Source organism: Chanodichthys erythropterus, chromosome 5 (assembly GCF_024489055.1).
Source record: "Chanodichthys erythropterus isolate Z2021 chromosome 5, ASM2448905v1, whole genome shotgun sequence".
In the NCBI taxonomy this organism is placed as follows: Eukaryota; Metazoa; Chordata; class Actinopteri; order Cypriniformes; family Xenocyprididae; genus Chanodichthys; species Chanodichthys erythropterus.
The window spans coordinates 6,913,271-6,936,507 of NC_090225.1; the positions used below are offsets into that span (position 1 = coordinate 6,913,271).

The following is a 23,237-nucleotide window of genomic DNA, read 5'->3' on the forward strand; positions in this document are numbered from 1 at the left end:
ATACGTAGTCTGTTGTATTCCGCACACATCCGCAGTTCTCTAGTGTTTGTATTAATGGATGTTTAGGCAGTATCTGCACACATTGCGAGACGGCCTGGTTCGCGGATCCAGTGCCTGTCCCCCCACTGCAGGAGGGTGAGTTTGGAAGAGTCTCAAGACGGAGCCGCCAGCAACATTCGCGCAACAATGAGCTCGGGACAGCCGAGCGACAATGAGGAGCCGCGCGCTGATCTGCTGCGCGAGGAGGATGAGGACGAGGAGGACAGCGATGAAGACAAAAGCTCCACGAGAACATCATCACCGCAAGAGGGCTGTGAGAGTGCCGAGGTGCAGGGCAGCTCGAGGCTCGAGTTGGCCGCAGACGGCGGGACGGGCTCGGGATGCAGGAGCTCGAGCGCTTGCGACTCTCTGTTCTCGTGGATTTGCAGGAGGACAATCCGCAGGGGGCCGTTCGTAGACCCCGCGCGGGATCACTTCCGTACAATGACACGGCTTTATTCGTCCATGAGCCCGGCTACGGATTCGGTGAACCTCACTACACAAACTCACGGGGCTGTCTTTAACTTGGAGTACTCCCCGGACGGGTAAGAGCTGAGTCTGTGTTGCCCTTGTCATGAGTCCCGTACTCAGTCCAGTTATGAATGTCTCTCTTCAATTATGTGCACTTTTGACTAAACATTCAAACATCTTCTTTGTTAAATTAGTCGTATGTTATCATATGTGCTGGAATACATGGCCTTGAGCAGTTTACAAGTGTTTTTTGGTATTGTGTGATGGTAACTTTTTTTCATTTCATCTTGCTTGATACCGTTAACTAACAATTTTCATTTTTAATGTATGAAAATAAAAAGAAATTTGTTTTTTAATTAAAATTTTCGGTCCCACTTTATATCAGGTGGCCTTAACTACTATGTACTTACATTTAAAATTAATCATTTGATACCATGCACTTATTTTGTACATTCATGTTTTTACATTTTACATCAAAAATAAGTACGATGTACTTATTGTGTTCATAATGTATTGCAAAACACTTTTGCTGCTGTTGAGGTGGGATATGGGTAAGGTTAGGTGGGTCTAAGGGATGGGTCAATAGTGTAATTATAGATGTTATTACAGAAATTCATTACAGATGTAATTACATGCAGGTATTAAAAATATAAGTGCAATGTAAAAACATGAATGTACAAAATAAGTGCATGGTATCAAATTATTAATTTTAAATGTAAGTACATAGTAGTTAGGGCCACCTGATATAAAGTGGGACCGAAAATTTTCAAATACTGATTGGTTTGATTATGACAACTACTGTAAAAGTAATGAACAAAAACAAATCAATGTCGCAGAGAGAAAACTGTGATGGTAATGCGAAAGTTTTTTTTATATTTATTTTAGTGTGGAAATTAAAATGTGTGACTAGAAAAGAGGGTGCATGAGTAATTAAATATATTGAAATAACTAAAAATGAATTAAAATAAATAATGCAAATTAAATGAATATACTTTAGTTTAATAAATAAGAAGAATATTTAAAATGAATAAAAATTAGATTAAAGTAAGCGTTGTACAGTGTATCAATCAGCTAGGCAAAACTGAAATTCTTGTATAGGAAGCAGTGTCAACAAAAATGAAATTTGTATATTACAACAAATATTTCCAGAGTTGACTGCCATAGTGAAAAAGCAGAGCGGGAAAAAAAAACCCAGTATGGCTCACATTATGACAACATTTGGTGATCACCTGGCCAGTTTTCTTGCACAATAACTAGGTTTTAAACTAAAGCATCAATTAAATGTTATGAGTGAGTTACTACATTTAGCAGACATGCAATAGAGATGTGATGTCCCGTAAAACAGCTGTCTAGTATTTAAACAGAATTTAATTTAGATATTAGACAATTAGACATTTTCAGTGCAGAGAATGTTAAAGGGTTAGTTCACCCAAAAATGAAAATTCTGTCATTAATTACTCATCCTCCTCTCGTTCCACAGCCGTTCATCTTCAGAACACAAATTAAGATATTTTTGATAAAATCTGATGGCTCAGTGAGGCTTGCATTGACAGCAAGTTAATTTAGACTTTCAAACACCCAGAAAGCTACTAAAGACATATTTAAAACAGTTCAAGCGACTCAACCTTAATGTTATGAAGTGACAAGAATACTTTTTGTGCACCAAAATTAACAAAATAACAACTTTATTCAACAACATCTAGTGATGGGCGATTTCAAAACACTGCTTCATGAAGCTTTGAAGCTTTACAAATCTTTTGTTTTAAATCAGTGGATTGGAGCGCCAAAGTCACGTGACCATTGGAATTTCTAAACACTTGTGATGTAACGAAGCGTTGTTTACTGAAACCACGTGACTTTGGCGGTTTTACCTTTCTGGGCATTGAAAGTGTAATTTAACTTGCTCTCAATGCAGGCCTCACTGAGCCATCAGATTTCATCAAAAATATCTTAATTTGTGTTCTGACGATGAACAAAGGTCTTACGGGTGTGGAATGACATGAGGATGAGTAATAAATGACAGAATTTTCATTTTTGCGTGAACTAACCCATTTATGTCTGTTTCAAATAAATTAATCAAAGCAATGCAATAAAATGTTGAACGCATTTGCTATCTATTCTATACATTGAATTGATCCTTTTTTCTTTTCTTTTTTTTAAGCAAAACCATTTTTTCAAATAGGGTACATCTATGGTACAGAAAAGTTCCCCTAATTGACAAACACGCTTATGTTTTTTTTTCTAGGTCAGTTTTGACGGTCGCTTGTGAGCAGACTGAAGTGCTTTTGTTTGACCCTGTTTCTTCCAGACATATTAAAACACTGGTGGAGGCTCATGAGGACTGTGTGAACAACATAAGGTACATGTGAACACGTCACATAATCAATTGCAGTGTGAGGGAACGTCAGTTACATGAGCAAAAGCTCTTTCAGTAACAGCAATGTTTAATTTAAGAACGTTGAATACTAAGATTTGCATAATGCAAATTTAGTTTTTCCGTCTCTTACACACGCAAACACTCACACACACACACACACACACACATACATACATACTGTCTGGCACTATAATAAAGTTCATGAGGATAACCGCCATGGAAAATTGTATGGTTGATGTTGTGCACTATTCAGGTTTCTCGACAACCGGCTGTTTGCGACCTGCTCTGATGACACCACCATTGCATTGTGGGATTTGCGGAAACTCAATTCGAAGGTGTGCACGTTGCATGGCCATGCCAGCTGGGTCAAGAACATTGAGTATGATACACATACCCGCCTGCTTGTGACGTCAGGGTTTGACGGAAATGTCATCACCTGGGATACTAACAGGTACGTGTGGTGATATATGTGATCAGGTGTGTTTACTAGCTGCCTTGGTCCACTTTGAAACAAACTCAGACACTATTCATTGATATTACAATAGAAAACTGGGAATCGCCAGGATAATATTTAAAGGGTAAGTTAACCCAAAAATGAAAATTCTATCATTAATTACTAGGGATGTAACGGTATTATCAATATCGTGGTATCGTGATAGCAAAATTGTCTCGATATTATCGTGGTCACATGACCGTATGAAACAATACGTCTTCTGGGCAAAAAGTGTAGTTTTTTTTTTTTTCAGCCTGGTTCCGAAAACAGTTCTAGTGTGGTGGGTGGAGGAATTGCGAGGAGCGTATCCTTTAATAGACATTTCAGCTCATGAATATTATACCAATGAATGTACTGAAAAGCCCTCACGCTCATATATGTCAGATATCAATGGAGAGAGAACGTGAGAGAGACGTGCACAAAGGCAAGCTGCACGATTATTAATCTTTAAAAGAGCATTCTCGATTTCACCACCCACATGATCTAATTCCAACGATTCGCCCGTGTATATTAAACCTTTGACAAAAATAAAATCGCGACATTCAAATCTGTGGTCATGCTGCTGTTGATCTCGACAGAGTTGTCATATTTAGATATAAACAGCTTCACAAACAATTTTGTCAAACACACAGTATCATTTCTGTTACAAATATTCCAATTATCACAGTAGTATACAAAAGTGTATTATTCAGATACGCTGATGTCTACTTTACTGATCAAAATAGGATAAACCACCTTTTGAAAACGCTTGTAATAACCACTGTATCGATTGCATTGTTACAACAAATTACAGAAACAAATGAAGTCTTTATGAATCCAACTTACAAAAATATTGTTTCACCTGTCTGGACACATTGCGAGATGGCCTGAAAACACAGCTTCATGAAGCTTTGAAGCTTTATGAATCTTTTGTTTTGAATCAGTGGTTCAGAGCATGTATCAAACTGCCAAAGTCACGTGATTTCAGTAAACAAGACTTCGTTATGTCATAAGTGTTCGAAATTTCAATGGTTCACCTCTGGGGGGCGTGACTTTGGCAGTTTGATACATGCTCCAAACCACTGATTCGAAACAAAAGATACGTAAATCTTCAAAGCTTCATGAATCAGTGTTTTGAAATCGCTCATCACTAGATATTGTTGAATAAAGTTGTTATTTTGTTTTTTTGGCACACAAAAAGTATTCTTGTCGCTTCCTAACATTTAAGGTTGAACAACAGTAGTCACATGAACTGTTTTAAATATGTCTAGTAGCTTTCTGGGCATCTGAAAGTGTTAATTATCTTGCTGGCAATGCAGGCCTCACTGAGCCATCGGATTTTATCAAAAATATCTTAATTTGTGTTCCAAAGATGCACAAAGGTCTTGGAACGACATGAGGGTAAGTAATTAATGACAAAATTTTCATTTTTGGGTGAACTAACCCTTTACTATGACTCTGATTGTGTTTGGCTGAAATTTTTGTGTTAACTATTTCTTTAAAAATGGTAGTGTTAATGCGTAGCGAACCAAGACTAAATATATAATTTCTTTTTTTGGTCTGGACCAAAAGAACCATGAAAACCAAACTACGAGTGTGAACACATGAGATTCTGTGTTTTCTAGCCATCTTAATTAGGATTGCATGTATAATGACTGTGTCATTGTACTTTCTGTACGTTTAGATTCACAGAAGATGGCTGTCCACACAAGAAGTTTTTCCACACGCGCTATCTAATGCGGATGCGTCTGACTCCAGACTGCAGTAAGATGTTGATCTCAACATCCTCTGGTTACCTGCTCATCTTACATGATCTTGACCTCACCCAGAGCCTTGAGGTCGGGAGCTACCGCATCCTACGGGCCCGCAGGGCTCCGCTCAGCACAGGTACATGCATAAATCATAAATAAGGTATATGTGAGTCGGAAATGAAGAATCCAGAAATTTGAAATTTGGAGATATGCAGGTGACATGGAAATAGATCAGTATTCAAAGGTTCATATGTGCTACAGGCAGGGTTGGGCAAAATTCAGAATTTAAGAATGATCTTCCTTTGTTCATGAGTTGGATTAATTTTTACTTTATTTACTGCATTGCACTTCAGAGAAATTCATCACAAAGTTGCTTAAACTAGGCGTTTCAGTAATTTCATCAACTAATAACAATAACATAAACTTCTATTCAAAAGTTTGAGGTTGGCAAGTTTTAAATATAAATTATCATTTCATTTGCTACCTCAGCTCTGAATGGTGCAAAAACTTATAATACAGCCTGATATGACACAGTGAACTATACAGGTTAATTGTGTGGTGAATCTTGTACCTATTTTATTATCATCTCTTCTTTCTCTCAGAAGGCTCATCAGCAGGTTCCAGGTCAGGTGGTTCTCGTCACACCATTGACAGCAAAACCCATCCACACAGAGAGGGTAAAACCCAATTAGAATGAATTATGACATTTGTACATGCATAAGTAGTTTAGTCTTTTTGTGCTTTTTTTATGATTGTATACTTTTTTTTTGTTAACCAACTACAGGTTTTTACTCACATTTTATACACATTTTGTCTTTTCCCAGGTTTGTCACCCAGAAACAGTCTTGAGGTTTTAACCCCAGAGATCCCGGGTGAGCGGGATCGTGGGAACTGCATCACCTCCTTGCAACTGCATCCTAAGGGCTGGGCCACACTGTTACGCTGCTCCAGCAACATGGACGACCAAGAGGTCAGTGATTAAACCTAAACCAATGTGGAACGTACAGGCTGACAGCAAAATGAATATCAACTCATTTCTGTGTCTTTCTATGTTTCTCAGTGGACATGTGTGTACGAGTTTCAAGAGGGAGCTCCACCTCGACCACCAGTGTCTCCTCGCTGCTCCCTGCGTCTCACGCACTACATCGAGGAGGCTAACGTCGGCCGCGGCTACATTAAAGAGCTGTGCTTCAGTCCTGACGGCCGCCTCATTTGCTCGCCGTACGGTTACGGCGTGCGCTTGCTGGCGTTCGATGAGCACTGCGCTGAGCTGACGGACTGCATGCCTGTGCGGACGGCTCTGCTGCGGGAGGTCCGCTCCATCTACTCTCACAGCGATGTGGTGCTCACCTCAAAGTTCTCGCCCACTCACTGTCAGTTTGCATCAGGTTGCCTTAGTGGACGCGTAGCTCTGTATCAACCACACTTTTAACACATACAAATTCATTTGAATTTACACTGATCACTGAACTACATCCTGCAAATGGCAGAAGCTTTTGATGTTGATGGCGGACAATGGGAGAACGAAACTACCTTAAAGGGATAGTTCACCCAAAAATGAAAATTCAGTCATCATTTACTCCCCCTCAAGTTGTTCCAAACTTGTCTAAATTTCTTTGTTCTGCTGTACACCAAGGAAGTTATTTGGAAGTATGTAACTAAGCAGATCTCGCCCCCCATTGACTACCATTGTAGGAAAAAAAAATACAATGGTTGTCAATGGGGGCAAGATCTGCTTTATTACAAACATTCTTCCAACTATCTTCGTTTGTGTGAATGACTACTATAGTAGGAAAAAAATACTTTGGTAGTCAATGGGGGGTGAGATCTGCTTGGTTATAAACATTCTTCCAAATATCTTCCTTTGTTTGAACATTTGTAGAATATTTGTAACCAAGCAGATCTTGCCCCCCATTGACTATCATAGTATTTTTTTCCTACTATGGTAGTCAATGGGGGGCAAGATCTGATTGGTTACAAACATTCTTCCAAATATCATCCTTTGTCTGAAAATGTGTAGAATGTTCGTAACCAAGCAGATCTACAATATTAGGAAAAAAATATTAGGAAAAAAAATACTATGGTAGTCCATCGGAGGCAAGATCTGCTTGGTTACATTCTTCCAAATTCTTACTTTTGTGTGAATGTTCATAACCAAGCAAATCTCGCCCCCCATTGACTACCATAGTAGGAAAAAATACTATGATAGTCAATGGGGGGGGTGAGATTTGCTTGGTTTCAAACATTGTTCCAAATATCTTGTTTTGTGTTCAACAGAACAAAGAAATGTATACAGGTTTAGAACAACTAGGGTGAGTAAATGATGACAGAATTGTTATTTTTGGGTGAACTATCCCTTTAAATGGAGTATTTGTGTGTGTGTGTGTGTGTGTGTGTATGTGTGTGTGTGAGAGAGAGAGAGTGAGGGGTCACACTGCATGTGAATGACCTGTACGTTTTTGTTATTTTTAGATGTAATTGTTCTTTACACTGTGTAAACTCTGAACTTATCAGTCTGTGCAAGAATGAAAGCAAAGAGCATTAGTTTTTCTCCGTGATGGAGGATGAATGAGTCACGTGAGCGTTAGAGAATTGTGTGGAATGTTTTCTTTGTTTGCTCATCCATGAAGCACTGCAGTAAATGCTTAAGCCAATCATTTTCATGTAACTGTATGCAGTTCAAGGCAATTTTTTGCATTTTGCCAAACATTTTAGACTTTGCAATGCCATAATCGTTTTCAGAAACATTTTGTTCTGGAAGTGTCACTTTTACCAATTGTATTTACTTTTGGACTGCTTGTTCTTAACAACACTAACTGAGGTCTGATTTGTAAATTGTCAATGCAGTATGTACCATGTACGTGTTGGGATGAATATGACTTCTGTCAGTGGTTGATTGAATTGACTGGGAATTTTGTAATATTCTGTTTTTCATATGCTTCTGGATTCTACAAGGACAATCAGCAGTTATGAAATGTACTGATGCTCACGACGCACAGCGAGAGCTTTGAACTCTGGACAAAGACGATGGGAGATGGCAGTTTTGATGCAGGTCTAGCTGATGGATGAGTGTTTTATATGGCTGGACATGATGAGATTAGCCTTCTGAAGACTAAATAGAGGACACAATCTGAATGTTCAGCTTTTCTGGGACTAATATCGGTGGTTCCTCCGTAGCAGTTATTTAAATAGAGTGGCCATAATTAAAAATTGAAATTTAAAAGCAGAGTAATAGCAAAAGTTAGCATAATTTTATTCATCCTTGATTCTCATTTGATTCACTCTATCCATGTTAACATTACTAAGGATGCAGTGCTACAGATATATTAAATAAAGACAGTTTTTTCATAGCTTTTGTTTGGCTTGGGGAAGAAAAATTCTGTAAACTAAAGAGCTGTTTGAGATATTAGCATTCCTGGATCCATGGAGAATAAGCATTGGCATCTGACTCACTTAAACAGATCATTTGGGACAGGGGCGTCACTCATTTTAAGTCAAAAGTTGCGTTGGGGGGAAAAAAAAGTCACCTTGTGTGGGCTGATTTTTTGTGACGCACTGGTGTAGATCATACATACAGAATAGAAAATATATGGAATTGGTTAGTTTCATATACAAGAGAGTTTAAGATTATATACCATTCAAAAGTTTTGGGTCTGTAAGATTTTTTTAATGTGAGTCTAATATGGCTCACCAAGGCTGAATTTATTTAATAAAAAAATACAATAAAAACAGTAATATTGTGAAATATTATTACAATTTAAAATAACTGTTTTCTATTTGAAAATATTTTACAAGTTAATTTATTCCTTTTGGCAAAGCTGCATCATTTTAATTTTAAGCATCATTACTCCAGTCTTCAGTGTCACATGATCCTTCAGAAATCATTCTAATATTCTGATTTGCCGTTCAAGAAACATTTCTTATTATCAGTGTTGAAAACAGTTGTGCTGCTTAATATCTCTGTGTAAACTGATACATTTAAGTTCAAAGAACAGCATTTATTTAAAACTAACTTTTTATTTTGTAACATTATTTACAAATGTCTTTACTGTCACTTTTGCTGAATAAAAGTATTAATTTCTTTATAAAAAAAATCTTACTGACCCCAAACTTTTGAACGGTCCTTTGTGATTGAAAGTAGAGGTGTGGAAAATAAACTGGCTTGACCAGGAAATGTGTAACCCATAATATAAGTAATGTAAAATCTTAATGACATTTTTATATCAAGCATAAATGCAAAATTTTGAATCAAGATATCAAACTCGCACTGGTTTCCCTTTATTCTTCAAGAAATTTCCAATTTCCATGTGTAATTGAAAGAAATGCCCTAATACTGCAACATAGCTGGTTCTGAGAAGTAACATAATGGACATGAATGTATTTTAGCATTTTTTTCCTCAAATTGTCCTGCAGTGCAGACACCTCTATAGAAGCTTGTGAATAAAAAAAATAACAATTCTGACTTTTTTTTCTAGCAATTGCAAGTTTACATCTTGCAATTCTGACTTTTTTTCCTCAGAATTGTGATTTAAATTTTCAATTGCGAGTTAGAAACTCACAATTCTGAGAAATAAAGTCAGAATTATTAAGTGGCAGAAACAAGCTTCTATACATCACTGAATTAAGTTGAAGAAACTAAGATGTGCTTTCTGTAAAATATTTTATTAGCTTTATTATGATATCATCAATATCATATTCTGAGTGTAGAAAACCAGCTACAATCTCAGAGTCTTGCTCAAAAAATCTGTTAGTGGTTAAAAAAAAACATTCAAATGTTGAACAGCAGACAATCTCAGTGTCTCTTAAATGTCACCGTCCCTCAACCTGTGACAGACCGGCTTCTTGTTTTATAAATGAGCTGCTCACTTCCGTTTAACTTTGTTAAGGCGCTGCTGTTGTTCTCGACGGCGGTTCAGAATCTTGGTGCTGATGCGGAGTTTGCGCATTCGCATGGCTCGGATCCGTACCTGATCATCCCGGGGAATTTTTCTACCACTTGCCAGGATCTGTTTTAGGCGATCCTGTGAAGTCTTGGTGAGGGTGAAGTCACAGATGGTTGCATGGGGCTCTGACCCCACAGTGCAGTGGCGGATGCGGGGGAAGTAGCCTTCTGCCCACACTGTTATCTTGTACTCACCTGGGTTCAGCAAACGCCAGTAATCACCATCTAGAGCTGCAAACATATGAATCAAACATTATTATATCCCTGTATTGACAAAACTGAAATGTTTAAAGGGGGCCAACTGTATTATGCCCTTTTACAAAGTCTTGATTTTGTTTTTGGGGTCTACTAGAATCGGTTTTCATGCTGATGGGTGTGTTGTGATTGGTCACCTTTTTCATGCTCAAACGGCAACATTAAAGAAAGTTGAAAATGTAAAAAAGCACAATGGGTCCTCTTTAATGCAGTTAATTTGGCAAATTGATTTTAGAGGTATACCAGATCTTATGTCATGGTCCAGGCCGTCCACCTTAATGATAGCATTTGCAATGCCAGCCTTAGTGTCCTTATCCCTGATGACGCCCTTTACACCTCTGTGCACCTGCAGAAGAGCGAGAGAGCAGATAAAAATGGAAAAGGGTAGGATCCATTAGGATCATGTTTCCATATAGGACAGAAGGAAAATGAACTGACCTGCTCCATGTACAGCAGGAGAGACTCTTTGTTGTTCTCCCATTCGACAGGAAGCTCACTGGCATGTGGGAATTTATCACAGGACAGTTCTACAGTTATTTCGAAACAATTCGTGTGGAGATAACTGAAGTCATTCATGCCTGTAAAGCAAAAATAGTATATAAGAAAAAGAATATATGACATTGAAACTTCTCAGTACATAAAGTCTTTATATAATGAGCACGAAACTAGGATTGCCTCTTAAAAATAAAATGAAAATTATCAGTGTATTAATGCAAAAATAAAAATGTAAACATTAATCAATTTTCAAATGTAAGATTAATAAACAATTTCTTCATTTTATTTTTAATGGCACATTTAGTCCACCATATTGAACACAACTAATATCTGAATATATACAGTCTACATAATTCTCCTGAATATATTCTTCAAGATTTTGACTGTTCGAATAGGCCTGTGTCATCTCTTAAAATTTACTTTTAGAAAGTTCACTGTTGCTAGACATAATTTGTATTACCCTCTATGTATTAAGTTTTTTTATTAGTTTTTTTTTTTAGTTTGTTTAATTTCAATTTAATTTATTTATTTTCTTTTCCCTTCTTTCTTTTTGGTGTTGAGGTTGGCGGTGGAGTGGGAACAATATTTTCACTATTCTCCTATATCTTTATAATGTTACTAAAAGTTTAATAAATATATTAAGCAAAAACAATTTTGCAAATGAATGAAGTTCCAGAAATGGATGAAGTTGCACACATTGGGCATGTCTGTGTGTCTGTGATGTTTACTCACTCCCTGGAACAGTGTGCCAGTCGGCCCCATTGATGATGTTGTTGTGCTGCTGGAAGTCTTCTGAGTGGCAGATCCTCCGATCTGGGTTTGCCATCACCAGATTGGCTGAAGCATAGACGGTAGCCAACCAACGGAAGAAATCGTTGTCTGCGGTGGGTGTGTCCTGGCGAGGGATCCAGTCACGTGTGCAGTCGAAAGGGTAAGTGACCACCAGCTCTCCCCCATGCAGATTAGCACTCAGTACAAACGGGATATCTTGCATCCAGCTGATTACAGCACGCGTCTCCGGGGCAACCTTAAACATGAACGTGTTCAAATATATAGTACAATATAAAATAGAAAATAATGTACACAATTGTGAGAAAAAGAATCAGAACTGTGAGATAAAAAGTTACAATTATCTTTTTTTTTCCATGGAGACTAATTATTCCAAACATTTGACTGGTAGTGTATATAAAAATACATTTATATAATATGTAGCCTACTATACAAAAAGATTGATTAACTATATGGACACAACTGCTATCATGTGGTTAAGACTGTAATAAGAGGGTCTGGTTTCAGTGTGAGTCTGTCCCCCATTGCCCCTCCCCCCAGCCACAAAAGTGACTCCTTGCCTATAATAATAATCTCATAATCCAAAGAAAAGATGATAATTTGGTGTCCTTTTATTGCGTTTCTTCATATTTGAAGTCTCCTTCTATCATCTTTCATGATGAAGTGTGAATTTCATTTCTAATCTGTGTATTGTGGTGTGTTTTTCTATCGGAGGCCCAGCACAGGGAGTTTTAGCTGAGAGGAAGTGCTCACATTCTTCACAGATCTGCTTGACCCTGATTCCCATGTGCATAGCGTGTCCTCCTCTGTAAGGCAAAGACTAAAAGTCTATCGAAAGGGTAAAAGTCACCATCAAATCCAAACTGACCATTATAAATGGAATATTGAGGTATTAATTATAAATGATTATACTGTGCACATCATTACTTTTTAAAATTCACGTGCCCTCGTAATCTTTACCAAAATATCTTCCCCTCCCTCTTGCAGTGACATCTCTTCTCTTCTCTGATGACGTGTTTACTGGCACGAGGAGGCGGGGCGACCTGTCACTCACATGACATCACAGCAATAACAACCAAAACCATCTAACAATCCAATCAATTCCCAATGGACAAAAGTCAAGTCCAGCCCTACATTTGACCTCGTTCGAGAAGTTTTATTTGGACATAAATCACATTAAGGAAACAAAGACTGCTGCAACATACATTTTATGCCAACTTTAATGAATGTGACCCTTAAATCCAAATAAAACAAACATTATACACTGACAGAAACCACTGAAAGAGCTCAAGGCTCGGCTGTTTTCTTAGCCAAAAACTTTGACTCTTTTAACAAACAGTATATACTATTTTTGAAAAATAATGAAACAACCAGGGACTCTTAATGCACAGACTTACAGGACCAACTGGCTGCACGAAAATGATATATAGTTCACTTCAGAATTAAAATTTACCACCATGTCATCCAAGAATTTGAAATTAAGGTTTTCGAGGAAAACATTCTAGGATTTTTCTCCATATAGTGGACCAAATCAAAAAGTTTCAAATTTCAAGGTCCAAATTACAGTGTCAGTGCAGCTTCAAAGGGCTCTACATGATCCCAGCCGAGGAATAAGGATCTTTTTAACCACGTGACCTTTCCAAACTGATTACGTAATGCATGGCGAGTCGCAGAGCAGTGCAAGACGAGCATTTGTGGTTAAAAAGTATATAAATTTTCTTTTCTTTAGAAAATGGCTGATCGTTTTGCTAGATAAGACCCTTATTCATCGTCTGGGATCATGTAGAGCCCTTTGAAGCTGCACTGATACTGTAATTTGGATCTTCAACCCATTGAACCCCAGTGAAGTCCACTATATGGAGAAAAATCCCGGAAGGTTTTTTCTCAAAAACATTCATTTCTTTTTGACTGAAGAAAGAAAGACATAAACATCTTGAATGACATGGGGTGAGTAAATTATCAGGAAATTTGAATTCTGAAAATAATTATTCTTATATATGGAGGTTCAGAGTAGTGACATCTGCATTCGATAACCAAACTTACACCCGTAAACTTTTAGGACTCAAAACCTCATTATTGGCGAAGCCCTGCCATGTGAACGGAACTGCACAACTAGTTTTCTGTAACGTCATACAGTGTGAGAGAGAAGTTCCCAAAGTTTTTTATAAGTAGACTACACATATTATAAGTGTGTACCAAGCAAGCATGACAATGCTTACGTACTAATGCTTCGGTTGAGGTGTAGTACTCTGGCATGGGAATGTAGTGGTTGCTCACTCTCCTCTTGTCCGTGGCCAACTCCTGAGCATCCCACATGATGTTGTTGAGGTCAGGGAAGTTATGGTTCATGTCAATGCCCTCAAAGCTGTAGCGTCCAAGAGCCCAGCCAGAGAGTTCTGAGCCCTGTTGAACCAAACAGATGCACAAATGCAAATAGAAGACACTATAGTGAACTAGTTATATTACTAGTTAATAGTGAGAATTGGACCCTAATCTAAAGTGTGACCAACCTTTTTCCACTATGAATAATCTTTTGTGCAATGGAAAGGTTCCATGGATGTTAAAGGTTATTTGTGGAACACAGATGCCAATAAAGAACCTTTATTTTTAGGAACGTAATGTTCATCTCACATCAGTTTTTCTGTTTTGGCTTACCTTCTCATAGGCTGTTTCATATCCGTCTGGGTTCATAGATGGCAACAGATGGATGCGTGTGTCTTTTACCAGCTGTATGACACGCTGATTGCCTCGGTTGTATTCATGGCAGATGTACTGCATGAGATTTAGCAAGAGCTCTCGGCCCAAAACTTCATTCCCATGCATCCCGGCAACATAGCGAAACTCCGGCTCACCTATATGCAAACAGTGAAATCATAAACAATAAAATGTGTACAATTCGGAAAATTAATTCATTTAAAGGTGCCATCGAATATTTTTTTACAAGATGTAATATAAGTCTAAGGTGTCCCCTGAATGTGTATGTGAAGTTTCAGCTCAAAATACCACATAGATTTTTTTTAATTATTTTTTTTAACTGCCTATTGCCTATTTTGAGGCATAATTAGAAATTCAGGCTGCGGCCCCTTTAAATTGCGTGCTCTCCGCCCCCTCCCGAGCTCTCGACTCTATCATTGCATAAACAAAGTTCACACAGCTAATATAACCCTCAAAATGGATCTTTACAAAGTGTTCGTCATGCAGCATGTCTAATCGCGTAAGTATGGTATTTATTTGGATGTTTACATTTGATTCTGAATGAGTTTGAGGCTATGCTCTGTGGCTAAAGCTAACATTACACACTGTTGGAGAGATTTATAAAGAATGAAGTTGTGTTTATGAATTATACAGACTGCAAGTGTTTAATAATGAAAATAGCGACGGCTCTTGTCTCCGTGAATACAGTAAGAAACGATGGTAACTTTAACCACATTTAACAGTACATTAGAAACATGCTAACAAAACATTTAGAAAGACAATTTACAAATATCACTAAAAATATCATGATATCATGGATCATGTCAGTTATTATTGCTCCATCTGCTATTTTTCGCTACTGTCTTTGCTTGCTTACCTAGTCTGATGATTCAGCTGTGCACATCCAGACGTCCTGCCCTTGTGTAATGCCTTGAACATGAGCTGGCATATGCAAATATTGGGGGTGTACATATTAATGATCCCGAATGTTACGTAACAGTCGGTGTTATGTTGAGATTCACCTGTTCTTCAGAGGTCTTTTAAACGAATGAGATTTATATAAGAAGGAGGAAACAATGGTGTTTGAGACTCACTGTGTGTCATTTCCATGTACTGAACTCTTGTTATTCAACTTTGCCGAGGTAAATTCAATTTTCAATTCGATGGCACCTTTAAAACCCCCCTTTTACTTCCATTATGTGATGTATTTCAGAGTGAAACAGCATGCAGGATAAAATAAGGTCAGGATTAGAGTCTTTATCCACCAGGAATTGTATTATGAAAAAATGAACATTTGAAATTGGAACATTTTCTACCTTTATAAAGAGATTAGAGAAGTCAAACCGCTGACAATGTGTCTTCAGTAAAAGCATAACAGCATCTGATCAATGATGGAATGTTTACTCTGGCCAAATGAATGATGAAAAGCAGATGTGTGACTACAACATGTTACATAAAGGTATGATGAATGGGCAAAATAAAGACTACAAGCAAAGAGAAAACATCTTCTTCTATCTGTGTTAAAAGGAAAACATTAGAAGGGCATGAACAGTGAATTCTCTGCAAAAACCATAATTGGTTATTGCACCAGAATATATGTGTGTGGTGTGGTCTATCAGATTCAGGGATCTGAATAACAAACACTTACCAAGCTCATGTTTTCCTGGGTTATCGGATATTTCCATAACATAAAGCTTCAGTCCAGTGTAGCTCCTCCCAATAGTGTAGATCCGTGTGATATTCGGACACTCGTCATTCACAGACTTCATTAACTAGAGGGAGAGTGACTTGTGTTAGTTCGCTTACATGAATAAGCAGTAAGAATATGAAGGTCTAAAATCACTCTAACCTTCCTCATCTCATTATAATTATGGTGTCTGAAGTCGAGGTCATCTGTGGATCCGCTCTCAGTTTCAGAAAATTGCAGGCTGTCAGGATCTACACATACAGACAAATTGTCAAACTGCTTAAAAGTCTTACCGCCCCTCCCAACCATATAGGGTTACCCCAAATAGGGTTTTGACCCAAATATTTCAAAGTACAGTAGTGTAATGTTGAACCTGGCATTGGGCAACCCAGCACTTCAGCGCGGAGGCAAATGCTGCCATTGCTAAACCAGGTCTGTGGGTTAATGCGAATGTACTGGGCCACCGAGGGCTCGGGAAACAGAGCCAAAACTGGCGTCTCCAAATCTTCATTCCCAATAAACACCTGCACAGAGATTCTGAGATCAGGAAAGACAGTACACATATAGAAAAGAAAAAATATGACACATGGGTAAAATTCACTTTACAGACTATAGGTTTTAAAGATTTATATGCTTAACACATTTCTTAGTCATGTCTTACACAGAAATCTACAGGGAAACTTCATGGTGCAGAGTTGACAAAAGTAGGTTAGCAGTACTTATAAAAGTCATAAACTTACAGCCTCCTCTGATCCATTCATGCAGGGCTGCCAGACCAATGAGTCATTACTGAACTGCACCTTATACGTGCGGACCCAGTTCAAGCTACACACACACACACACACACACACACACACACACACACACACACACACACACACACACACACACACACACACACACACACACACACACACACACACACACACACACACACACACACACACAAATAAAGACTTTTGGCAAGACGAATGTAATGAAAAGAGGGTTTCATTTGTAAACATCCTGTAAAAGCAGACCCTTGTGAAAAAGAAGTACACTTCAGCAGTACTTATTATGGAAATATTCCTTAAAGGTCCCGTTTTTCGTGTTTTTTTTGAAGCTTTGATTGTGTTTATAGTGTGCAATATATCGTGTTCATGTTTCGCGTGTAAAAAAACACAGTATTTTTCACATAATTTACTTATCTATATACCGCTGTTTCCACTGTCATAAAAACGGGCTGATGACTTCCTTGTTCTATGAAGTCCCTCCTTCAGAAATACGTAACAAGTTCTGATTGTGCCAGCGGTTCCTGTGTTGTGATTCGACAGCAGCTTAGCACATCTTGCCCGGAAAGGTCACGCCTCTTACCATAACGTGGAGATGCATGCGCTCAGTGTTATTGTAAACATGTCTTTAATTTTACCCTATCAATTTGAGCCGTAATCAGACCCGGTGATTAAACTGCGGGATGAAAATAACAGCGTTTCGATGACATGGCGACAAACACACTCTACAAACGCAACTCTTGTGCATTCCTGTGGGCGGAGGTTAGTCAAAAAAGTGACGTTTTAGTGACGTCATTAAAGAAGGAAGTAGAGGGATGTAGTCCAAACTGGACGTTCGATGTAGGCGACTTCTGTTCAATAAAATATCTCGCTTGGCATTGAAATTTGAGCTTTAAAATTTTACAGATTTTATTTATACTCTTAACAACAACATTACACACTAACTAAAGTTTGAAACATGGGATCACAAAGAACGGGACCTTTAAAATAATATAATTAAGTGTGAACTGAATGCAATGTTTTCAGACACTAAAATGGACCGTTATCATTCGTTGGTTTGGACGCCAATATAGTTATCATTCTTGGAGTGAATGGGCCTTAAAGTTGGCAAATGTGATGGTAAATATGTGTAAGAAACGAAATACCAACTGCAATTCATTATGCAAATATAAAAAAAAATCATAATGGTTAGCACACCACATGGCTGAAATGATTTACAAAACAAAGTTGGAATGGAGCGAGTCTGTGTTTAGCAGTTAGAGATGATTAGTTGCAGAAAATTGGAGAAGAAAAAAATAATTATAGTTATTTGCTGCTATCTAGCAGGAACTAATGAAGTGTGTATGACAACTGTGATGATAATGATGATCAAAGATACACAATGACCTCCAGATAGAGTTTCTGCCCTGGAGGATGACGCCAGTAAAGAGTGTCGGTCTGAGAGCATCCAACTGCAACCACTGTTCCTGATCCTCCACCCCAGCACACCACGCTCCGTCATACTCATCATCATCCTCCAGACCAGACTACAAACACACGTATGCAAATTCATAACATAGTACATTGAATCTACCTTCAAAATCTTCTTAAACAAACACACACAGTGGGCTGACCTGTATGTTAAGGCGTCCTCTGTGAGGGCCGAGCCCGACGCTCCAATACGAGGAAGCCTCCAACTGATCATCTGAGACTTTCAGAGACTCCAAACCCAGCGGTGGACAATCTAATAGAGATTGAGACAAACAAATGTAACGCTGATGAAAAATTACTTATTAAGCCAGAGAGGAGCGTAAGAATGTTTGAATGAAAGATAACAGTGAGTGTGCTCTAAAGAATCACATGATAGTACACTCTTAAAAATAAAGGTTCCAAAAAGGCATTTTCACAGCAAACCATTTTGAGTTCTGAAAAAGAATAACCAGTGACCAGGTTCTAAAAGGACCATTTTTTTTAAAGTGAAGAGCAGATAATTCCACTATAAAGAACCTTTTGTGCAGCAGAAAGTTTCCATGAATGCTCTTTATGGAACCATCAATGCCAATAAAGAACCTTTATTTTTAAAGCATAGGCAATCATTTCTCTCTCTTCTCCAAGGGTGTTCAATTGGTGTGCTTATGAAATTACTTCAAGAGCTGGTGGGAATACGGGAATGCTGAGCAAACAAATGTCACACTGATTCACTATTGTTGCTTAAAACAAAGTCTGGTGAATCAGCATCATGTTTGTTGCTTAAGCATTTCTGTATTCCCACCAGTTCTTGAACTAATTTCCTCTTAAGTATACAGCCTGATATCAAACACATGAGACCAGATAACAAATCCTGTTATAAAGAAGTTTGTAACACATTGCAAAACATTAAGCATTGTGCATAGTGACTATCATTAAAGGACTTAGTATGTGCTGAATAGATACTACTAATGTGTGCTGAATAAACACTAGTGAGCAGTGTTGGGGGTAATGCATTACAAGTAACTTGAGTTATGTAATCAGATTACTTTTTCAAGTAACTACTAAAGTAACGCATTACTTTTTCAATTTAACTTTTTCAAATAAGTAACGCAAGTTACTTTTTCACATTTATTGACTGACAGCTCTCCCTTCCCCATGTTGAGAGAAATATGTGTGAAATTGATGGTTATTGTAGTTCCACAATTAATGTGAACATGCATTTATTCATCTCACTTGCACAAAACATTTAGTATTCCTCAAAATGAAAAGTGAAATACAATCTCAGAATTTTACGCAAACCTGTAATAAAGTACATTAAATTAGACAAATATACTTTATGTATTTAATCTCACTTTATTAACTAATGTCTTTGCTGCTGACCTTCAATGACTCAATTTAACCATACTAAGAAGGAAAAATTACTTTATATTTAGAAATAAGAATGTTGAACTTCCTTTTCTTCTTCTTCAATCCAGAATAGCAGCACAACTGAAAGGTTTGTTTGAGCTGCGCCCTCTACTGTACAGGAGTAAATATGCAAATATGCATTTCCTTCAGCCTGAAGCTTATTCATTTCACTTTTGGTGTGAAAGGGCCCTAACATTTGCCAAAAATATAACTTTTTTGTTGTTGTTATTAAAAAACAAGCAAGCCCAGCCCAGGTAAGAAAAAGTAACGCAGAAGTAATGTAACCCATTACTTTCTTATATAAAAAGTAACTAAGTAACTCAATTACAGTGGCATGAAAAAGTATGTGAACCCCTTGCAGAATCTGTGAAAATGAGAATTATTTTAATTAAATAAGAGGGATAATAAAAAATGCATGTTATTTTTTGTTTAGTACTGTCCTGAGTAAGATATTTTACATAAAAGATGTTTGCATTTAGTTCACAAGACAAAACAATAGCTGAATTTATTAAAATAACCCCATTCATAAGTATGTGAACCATTGATTCTCAATATTGTGTGTGGTTACCTGATGATCCACGACTGTTTTTATGTTTTGTGATGGTTGTTCATGAGTCTCTTGTCTGTCCTGAGCAGTTAAACTGAGCTGTTCTTCAGAAAAATCCTCCAGCTCCTGCAGATTCATCAGTTTTCAAGCATTTTTGCATATTTGAACCGTTTCCAGCAGTGGCTTGTTGGATTTTGAGATCTGTGTTTTCACACTGAGGACAACTGAGGGACTCAAACACAACTATTAAAAAAGGTTCAAACATTCACTGATGCTCCAGAAGGAAACACGATGCATTAAGAGCCGAGGGGTGAAAACTTTTGAACAGGATGAAGATGTCACAATTTTTCTTATTTTGTTTAAATATCATTGTTTTTCATTTAGTACTGCCCTTCAGAACCAACAGAAGACACTTGCATGTTTCCCGGCAGAAAAATTAAGTACAATTTACCTTGATATTTGAATTCAAAAGTTTTCACCCCTCGGCTCTTAATGCATCGTGTTTCCTTCTGGAGCATCAGTGAATGTTTGAACCTTTTTTAATAGTTGTGTTTGAGTCCCTCATTTATCCTCAGTGTGAAAAGATGAATCTCAAAATCATACAGCCACTGCTGGACAGGGTTCAAATATGCAAAAATGCTTGAAAACTGATGAATCTGCAGGAGCTGGAAGATTTTTCTGAAGAATAGAGCTCAGTCTAACTGCTCAGGACAAACAAGAGACTCATGAACAACCATCACAAAACATAAAAACAGTCGTGGATCATCAGGTAACCACACACAGTATTGAGAATCAATGGTTCAAATACTTATGAATGGGGTTATTTTAATAAATTCAGCTATTGTTTTGTCTTGTGAACTAAATGCGAACATCTTTTATGTAAAATATCTTACTCAGGACAGTACTAAACAAAAAATAACATGCATTTTTTATTATCCCTCTTATTTAATTAAAATAATTCTCATTTTCACAGATTCTGCAAGTGGTTAACATACTTTTTCATGCCACTGTTACTTTTTTTAGGGATTAACGCAATATTGTAAAGGGGCCTAACTTTCCCCAACACTGCTAGTGACTATTGAAATAAGTACTAGTATATAATGAACAATGACTAGTGAAACTGCAAAATATACTTGTAACCTATCGGGTCAACTTAAAGGCATAATCTACCCAAAAACGAAAATTCTGTTACTCACCCTTACATCACTCCAAACCTGACTTTCTTTGGAACATGTAATTAATATATTTTGAAGAATGTTGGTAACCAATGGTTTTGAATACCATTGACTTCCATTGCATGGAAAATAAAATAGAAATTACAAATTTCTTTAAATATCTTCTTTTATGTTCCACAGAAGAAAGAAATTGCACGAAATGTGTTGAAGTGTCAATCACTTTGTCATAAATAGAGTTAACTTAATCTTAAGGGGATAACGCCGTGACATAAAAGGACTGCAGATTGATCATGAACTCGCCTGGTTTTACTCCATGGGTCTCTTTGTTCATCTGTTCTCCATCTTCACTGGTATTCCTCTGCGCTTGAGTGTGGTCTTCAGCAGGGTTTGCTTTCTCCAAACTTTTAGTAACATTTCCATCCAGATTAAATATTGACTTTAAATCGTTAGACTCAGATTTAGTAACATTATTACTGACAGTCTGATTTTCAGATGAAAGACAGTGGTGTGTAATGCAAAGTATTATTGCACCACAAATATGTACGCTTTGCATAAGCATTTTCCTTCTTCAGTAACCTATATTCTTATCCAAGACTCCAAGCAGAATTTAAAAGTCAGATATTGGAAGAACGCCCCGTAACATTAAACCAGACTGCCGCCACTACCGTATATTGTAGAATAGACGCCGTGTGGACCGTGATTGTGTTGTCAAGCGTAGTTTTAACCCTGTAAAGCCCATCATATTTGATACATCAATTTCTGAAGCCTCTAAATAATCAACATGATCAAAAATTGTCAAATAACAACACGCACTACATTTTGCTCAGTTTGCACCTCCGAGTAAAACTGAGGTGTTTATCATCCTCCAGTGATATTCTCCTGTAACATACGGACAATAAAAGTCTAATGTAGCCAATCAAATATGATATGAAACATAAAAGACATAGGCTCTGCTATTTTTATTTTTTTTATAATATTTGTCTTAAAGTTAAATAAATTGTTCCATTTTAACTTTTTTTGACTGTTATTTTAGGCTATATGTCAGGGTTAACACAGAAGACCATGTTTGTTTACATGTTTATGCTACTAGTGAGGTGTTAAATTACTCCATGAAGCTACATGTCACATGATTTGTGCTATATTCACATCTCTTGTTTAGGCATGTTGAACACTATTAACACTTTCTGGGAACAGCTGGTTTTGCAGTTTGTGGTTACACTATGAAAACATGATATGGGACAGGTTTTTGCACAACCAACACTTGAAAGCGTAACAGCAAAGAAGAAGAAGAAGAAGAAGAAGAAGAAGAAGAAGAAGTCGTCTAATAAATAATCTAAAGACTATACAGTTGCAAGAAAAAGTATGTGAACCACTTGCAGAATCTGTGAAAATGTGAATAATTTTAACAAAATAAGAGAGATCATACAAAATGCATGTTATTTTTTGTTTAGTACTGTCCTGTGTAAGATATTTTACATAAAATATGTTTACATATAGTCCACAAGACTAAAAAAAAAAAGAAAAAAAGCTGAATTTATTAAAATAACCCCATTCATAAGTAGGCTATGTGAACCATAATACTGTGTGTGATTACCTGGATGATCTATGTTTTGTGATGGTTGTTCATGAGTCCATTGTTTATTCTGAGCAGTTAAACTGAGCTCTGTTCTTCAGAAAAATCCTCCAGCTCCTGCAGATTCTTCAGTTTTCCAGCATCTTTTGCATATTTGAACCCTTCCCATCAGTGATTGTATAATTTTGAGATCCATCTTTTCACATGGAGGACAACTGAGGGACTTAAAGGTTCAAACATTCACTGATGCTCCAGAAGGAAACACAATGCATTAAGAGTTGGGGGGGTTAAATTGGGAAATATGCAAGCATCTTCAGTTGGTTCCGGAGGGCATACTAAATGAA

At 37.3% G+C, this 23,237-nt stretch overlaps 2 protein-coding genes across 4 annotated transcripts; one reads left to right on the forward strand and one right to left on the reverse strand.

Annotated features, from left to right (window-relative positions):
• Positions 1–9,480, forward strand: wdr32 (WD repeat domain 32). 3 transcript variants are annotated; one of them, XM_067385818.1, is made up of 8 exons: positions 1–584; positions 2,756–2,869; positions 3,141–3,338; positions 5,044–5,246; positions 5,713–5,787; positions 5,935–6,080; positions 6,171–6,483; positions 8,066–9,480. In XM_067385818.1, coding segments are annotated over exons 1-8 (1,449 nt in total). In that variant the 5' UTR covers positions 1–186; the 3' UTR covers positions 8,068–9,480. The 3 variants fall into 3 exon arrangements, with proteins under 3 accessions (XP_067241919.1, XP_067241918.1, XP_067241917.1); XM_067385817.1 differs by lacking the exon at positions 8,066–9,480 and having other exon boundaries at positions 5,716–5,787; positions 6,171–6,694; XM_067385816.1 differs by lacking the exon at positions 8,066–9,480 and having other exon boundaries at positions 6,171–6,693.
• Positions 9,481–9,942: 462 nt separating this feature from the next.
• Positions 9,943–21,901, reverse strand: cpxm1a (carboxypeptidase X (M14 family), member 1a). Its single transcript, XM_067385819.1, has 13 exons — positions 21,621–21,901; positions 18,356–18,465; positions 18,129–18,268; positions 16,713–16,797; positions 16,346–16,496; positions 16,135–16,223; positions 15,934–16,057; positions 14,247–14,443; positions 13,815–13,994; positions 11,535–11,829; positions 10,746–10,885; positions 10,551–10,653; positions 9,943–10,283 (listed from the first exon to the last, which is right to left on the reverse strand). The coding sequence occupies exons 1-13, from the start codon at positions 21,877–21,879 to the stop codon at positions 9,973–9,975; spliced, it is 2,184 nt and encodes a 727-aa protein (XP_067241920.1). The 5' UTR covers positions 21,880–21,901; the 3' UTR covers positions 9,943–9,972.
• Positions 21,902–23,237: the final 1,336 nt, after the last annotated feature.

Coding starts and splice junctions, on each gene's coding strand:
- wdr32 (XM_067385816.1), top strand. CDS start 187: ATGAGCTCGGGACAGCCGAGCGACAATGAGGAGCCGCGCGCTGATCTG. Junction 3,339..5,043: donor ATCACCTGGGATACTAACAG/GTACGTGTGGTG, acceptor CTGTACGTTTAG/ATTCACAGAAGATGGCTGTC. Junction 6,081..6,170: donor GCAACATGGACGACCAAGAG/GTCAGTGATTAA, acceptor TATGTTTCTCAG/TGGACATGTGTGTACGAGTT.
- cpxm1a (XM_067385819.1), bottom strand. CDS start 21,879: ATGCTTATGCAAAGCGTACATATTTGTGGTGCAATAATACTTTGCATT. Junction 11,830..13,814: donor ACACCTCAACCGAAGCATTA/GTACGTAAGCAT, acceptor TTCATGTTTAAG/GTTGCCCCGGAGACGCGTGC. Junction 10,654..10,745: donor TCCTGCTGTACATGGAGCAG/GTCAGTTCATTT, acceptor GCTCTTCTGCAG/GTGCACAGAGGTGTAAAGGG.